The sequence below is a fragment of the Camellia sinensis genome, chromosome 9, assembly GCF_055761805.1.
Source record: "Camellia sinensis isolate YWXY chromosome 9, ASM5576180v1, whole genome shotgun sequence".
Classification (NCBI taxonomy): domain Eukaryota; kingdom Viridiplantae; phylum Streptophyta; class Magnoliopsida; order Ericales; family Theaceae; genus Camellia; species Camellia sinensis.
Genome location: NC_138969.1, coordinates 70,888,875 through 70,893,844, shown reverse-complemented (window position 1 = coordinate 70,893,844; position 4,970 = coordinate 70,888,875). Strand labels below are relative to the sequence as shown.

The following is a 4,970-nucleotide window of genomic DNA, read 5'->3' as shown; positions in this document are numbered from 1 at the left end:
TATATCTGTAGATCTTGTCAAGAACTTTCCGAAAAATGTGTCTCTAAACTTATTTTGAGATCACAGTCGAAAGAATCTCAACATTGGAACTTTCAACGTACGGTCTCAGGCTGCCAAGTACTTCTCACCGATGCGTACTGCATTATCATTCCCAGACTGGAGAGAATCGGCCTTGAATTCACAGGTTCTTCATCAAAATTGTCTGTATGATATGGATTGATATGTTTGATATTGAACACATCAGAAGTACAAATGTGACTGGGAAGCACTACAAGAATTAACACTTTTGGCAACAAAAAAATTGGTCGCTAAAAGTCTATTTTTGGTCGGCAAAAGTTATCCGTGACCAAATTTTTTGGTCGCTACTTTGGTCGCCAATTGAGGGTCGGCAAAAGTAATTCGCGACCAAAATTTTGGTTGGTCGGCAAAAGTTGGATTTGCCGACTAAATTTTTGGTCGCTAAATATTTAATTACCGCGAGTAATTCATTTTGTCGCTAAAATACTTTGGTCGCGAAAAGTGATATTTTCGCGACCAAATATCTTAGTCGCCAATTGACACATTTCGCGACCAAAAAGTTTGGTCGCCAATTATTACATTCAACGACCAAAAAGTTTGGTCGCCAATTGTGACATTCCACGACCAAAAAATTTGGTCGCCATTTGTTACTTTTCCCGACCAAAACTTTTGGTCGGCAAAAGTGAATTTCCACGACCAAGAGCTGTTTTGGTCGGCAATTGTCATTTTTTGCAAAAAAAAATTATTTTGGATGTCGCGACTAATAAATTGGTTGCCAAAGCAGGAAAACAATACACCTGTAATTCCTAATAATTCATTCAATCTATAATAAACCTATAATTTTAAAGCATCATTCAAATTAACTGAATCATTAACATTCGACACAATACATAATTCATTAACATTCGACACAATACAACTATTCTAAGTTTTCATTCACAAGTCACATCCATCCGGCATAACAATTTGAAACATAACTATTTGTTATCCATGTACAGCTATCAACAAATAAAACTACTAATATTTGTTATCCATACACATCCATCCAAAAATATTTAATCCTCCCAAAAATGCTCATACTGCCAAGTAGTCTTGTACAATTTAGCTTCGTGAACTTGTTAAGAAATATGTTGGGGAGGGTGCTCGTCTGGTTCGTGAACTTTTGATCCACTTTTCCCAACTTTTGATCCACTTTTCAATGATGGCCCCATCGATATTGTTTTAGCCACTTCAAATGTTTCTGGGAACAAAGAAAAATTATGTCACTATGAAACAGCACTACCGAACAAAGATAATAAAACCTCAACAAACTTCACTACAACATACCTTGAAAAGCCCCAGAGTGCTTGTTGGGAAACAATTAATGAAATCAAATATAATTACCAAGCAAATAAATTTAGATTTTATCATGGTGATAAGTCATTCCACACGAATCAACAGCTTGTTGCTTCTACATTATAATGCATTTATTAATGAAACTACAATAATTATTGAGCAACTGTATGACATTTGATGTGTGAAGTGCTCTTTTTGTCATGTTCTTTTCTTTATGGAACTGGGTGACCTTAGAAATTCAAAGCTTTTTTTACTTACATTTGAGTAAGCAGGGTGAACAGAGCTATGGGAGCCTTATTACCCTGGCTACCCTTCTCGAGGCATATGCCTGCTTATCAACAATTGCTATATAGACTAATTGCTAATTGCTATATAGATGATCTACCTGCTTATCAACAAAACATCAGGACTAATAACTCAGACAAGGGAGGACAATGATATTTCACATAATAGGGGATGCCAAGTGACATTTTCTATTATGGCAGGGGTGTCAATGTAATTTACCGTTTATTTTAACTAATACTCTTAGTGACTGAGTTGACTTGAAAAGTACATACCTGCATGCTGTGACTCTTTTGCATCAAAGGATTCGGTCCCACTTGACAAGAAATGGTGAATGTTATCCTTCTGAACAGTAGTATACAGGGCCATGGGGTACAAAAGGCAAAATGTACCTTTTCTAAGTCGACATTCTCAGAGGTAACCTTGAAACGTCCCTTTTGTTGAACAAGTGGCTTTACCTTGTCATCAAGCTCTTCATTGTTTACTGTCCACAATAAAATCTGAATTAGATGAAAACGCAAAAAATGTGTTTGACACCATATAGAAGCCAATATAATCAACCAAATGAAGTCAACGTAGTTTTGCACATGAAAGTAAGTTCTCTAGGAACTAAGAATTGAGAAAAATTATGTTTACTTGCCTGAAGTTCTAGAAGCTCTAGACAGAATTTCAGGAGGTGCATCGTCCAATGCCTGTGGAACAGGAGCTCCATTGCAACTCCACATGTTGTGTAGCTGATTTTGCGATTTATCACTGAAAATTGCAGAAATTTCACTAGAAACTCACAATGGATTGCATCACAATGATAATGACACATGATAAGAAGTGAAATTTCTTGATTATAGTTTTTAAAAATGCAAAAATGAAGAGAGATAGAGAAAGAGAGAGTCCAAGTCAATAACAATAACAATAACAATTATGTGCCCAGTAGAAGTGTGAAATAGGTATTTGAATTAATATACCAGAGAACTATATAATTGTGTCTGAAATAGGTATTTAATATACCAGAGAGCTATATAATTGTGTATAGATATGCAATAAAATGCTCAAGAATGGAATTTGATCCATAGTACTAATAGAAGAAAGACTCAATGTTGAACTTTTTCCATAACGATATAGTGATTCTCAACCAATCACAAATGTAAGCAAAAATGGGCTGAGATGAACCCTACTGTACTACAGTCTTCACCCACACACTGCATATTTTGTCAGCGCAAGTACTCCTAGGTCACTGGCCTATTTCTAGACTCCAAAATTAATCCATTGGGCAGAACAAAACGGAGTCCACTTTATTACCTTAGAGCTTCAAATGACTATACCTCTTTATAGGTTTTCGTGCAAAACATCATTGAACTTTCTTTTCTTTCTCCTTTTTATGTCATAGTTTTTATGTATGCATTTATAATTCATTGTTACACAATTTTAAGGACTGCAAATTCTATGGAAAATAAACTGAGCCATTCCACTATCATGGGCGATACACAAAGCTCCATAATTCGATGCTCAACAATAAGCTTTCAGGATGAAGGTTGAAACTTGTGCACTAAATCATCAGAAGCACATGAATTTGCTAGTGACTTTAGCCACAGAACTAATAGGTATGCATAAAGGTAAGACATACAAAAATTGTAAATTCCCAAATTTGACTAGTGTATACTGCTAATATAGTGCTGCTCCCAAATGATATCAGAACAAACTATAGCCTCCACTATCTAAAACAGAACACTTCACCACTGTATAAAACATAACACTTCAAGAATAGATCCAAAAGCTTATAGAAGTTAGTTATAAATATCATTATCATACCCCTCTCCTTTGCTTGGGAGAACACAACCATCTGGAAAAATGATATTGCCTGATGAACTTCCCCTCCTCTGATGACCTTGCACAGCCATGCCGTCAACGTTTCTTCCACTGAAATTTGAGCCAGGTTTTCCAGACAAATTATTTTCAACATTATCCTCAAAACAGGAGGCAGAATTTTGTGAAACTTGGTGTTCATGGTTTGAACCAGCAATGCTTGCATCATCATCAGATTTCTCATATTTAGTTCTGGAAAATAAAAACAAAATTGTAGTTTCGTTTATACAGACTGACGACCTTGCCCATGCAAAGGTCATAAGAAACAAATATATTAAATGAACATTAAAATTTGCCTTAGCACCAGCACCACTTTTTCATATCATAGAACTCCTAATAAGCAAATTATGTGTAAATAGATCTCAAAACATATAACAGCAGGACAATATGAGAGGAAAAGATATGATTGAACGATCTACAACAAGAAGACATACAACGCATTAGTCAGAGTTGCGTCGGCTGATAGAGAAGATGGTTGATTCTGCATCAGATCATTATCTTCCTGTGAAGTACCATATCGTTAGGAACTGCAGAAAGACTCACATTTCACTAAAGAAAACCATGCAAAGAGTATTAACATACTATATCTGAAACTTGTGAACAGTAGCTCACTGAAGACAACTGATGCTGCAATTCCTTTTCATGGTCAAGCCCAGAAGAACTAACTGAGCTTCCATCCAGATCTTTTTCAGATATAATGTCCTCATCCTGGATCTAGCAAAATAAATGTTGATTAGTAAACCTATATTTACAATAGCTCAATGGATTCAGAAAGGAAAAGCTACACAGAAGAAATAACTAGTTACTCTACCAAGGAAGCTTGAGCCTTCACCTCTTCAAGATTGAAGTTCCAACCACTAATCCCTCGTTTGTATTCATTCTACACATGATTCACAAAAATGAATATAAGAAACGGCAAGGTATAACATAGAAAGATCCTACCCTTAAACTTAAACAATCCTGCATACAGAATATTCTGTGAACAAAAACTAGAACAGTATTGACAGGAATCCCACTACAGGCAGTAACAATATAACAGAAAGGGAGATCTATCAAATCAGTAAGCTGTTAACAACCTGCCATGTTTGGGAAGTGTTATGTTGGCCACGCTTTATTTTACTAATCAAAAGTTCTTGACAATAGCATTGCGGGTTCAAATTCCATAACCACGCATTTTGGAATCAGGGCTTCAAATTAATTCTAACCCCAATCAATAATAACTGTATTTAATGTCCTACTCACTGCCTGAGTCAGAGCATGCTCGCACAATAAGGATAGAATCCAGCAAGAGGACATCTTATGACAAATTGTCCTTAACAAAGAGAAATAGTCATGCCAACCAGGGCATGACCACTGACCCATTTAAAAAATGACGCATGAGAGAAAAGAAAAAAAGGGTAAAACAAAAAATGCAGAGCTGACAAGTGGCATATTTTCTATCATGTCTCTAAATGTTACTCACTTTCTGAATCATT

At 35.8% G+C, this 4,970-nt stretch overlaps 1 protein-coding gene and 1 long non-coding RNA gene across 2 annotated transcripts; both read right to left on the bottom strand.

The window, feature by feature from the left end:
• Positions 1–900: 900 nt before the first annotated feature.
• On the bottom strand, positions 901–1,952 carry LOC145799117 (uncharacterized). Its single transcript, XR_014341135.1, has 2 exons — positions 1,911–1,952; positions 901–1,258 (listed from the first exon to the last, which is right to left on the bottom strand). It is a non-coding gene; the product is annotated as an uncharacterized LOC145799117 (long non-coding RNA).
• Positions 1,953–2,109: 157 nt separating this feature from the next.
• Positions 2,110–4,375, bottom strand: LOC145799528 (uncharacterized). Its single transcript, XM_082889118.1, has 5 exons — positions 4,078–4,375; positions 3,930–3,997; positions 3,442–3,687; positions 2,276–2,388; positions 2,110–2,135 (listed from the first exon to the last, which is right to left on the bottom strand). Exons 2-5 carry the CDS (start codon positions 3,980–3,982, stop codon positions 2,110–2,112), a joined length of 438 nt encoding a protein of 145 aa, XP_082745244.1. The 5' UTR covers positions 3,983–3,997; positions 4,078–4,375.
• Between the last annotated feature and the right edge of the window lie 595 nt (positions 4,376–4,970).

Coding starts and splice junctions, on each gene's coding strand:
- LOC145799528 (XM_082889118.1), bottom strand. CDS start 3,982: ATGCAGAATCAACCATCTTCTCTATCAGCCGACGCAACTCTGACTAAT. Junction 3,688..3,929: donor GCAACTCTGACTAATGCGTT/GTATGTCTTCTT, acceptor TTTATTTTCCAG/AACTAAATATGAGAAATCTG. Junction 2,389..3,441: donor CTCCCAAGCAAAGGAGAGGG/GTATGATAATGA, acceptor TGCAATTTTCAG/TGATAAATCGCAAAATCAGC.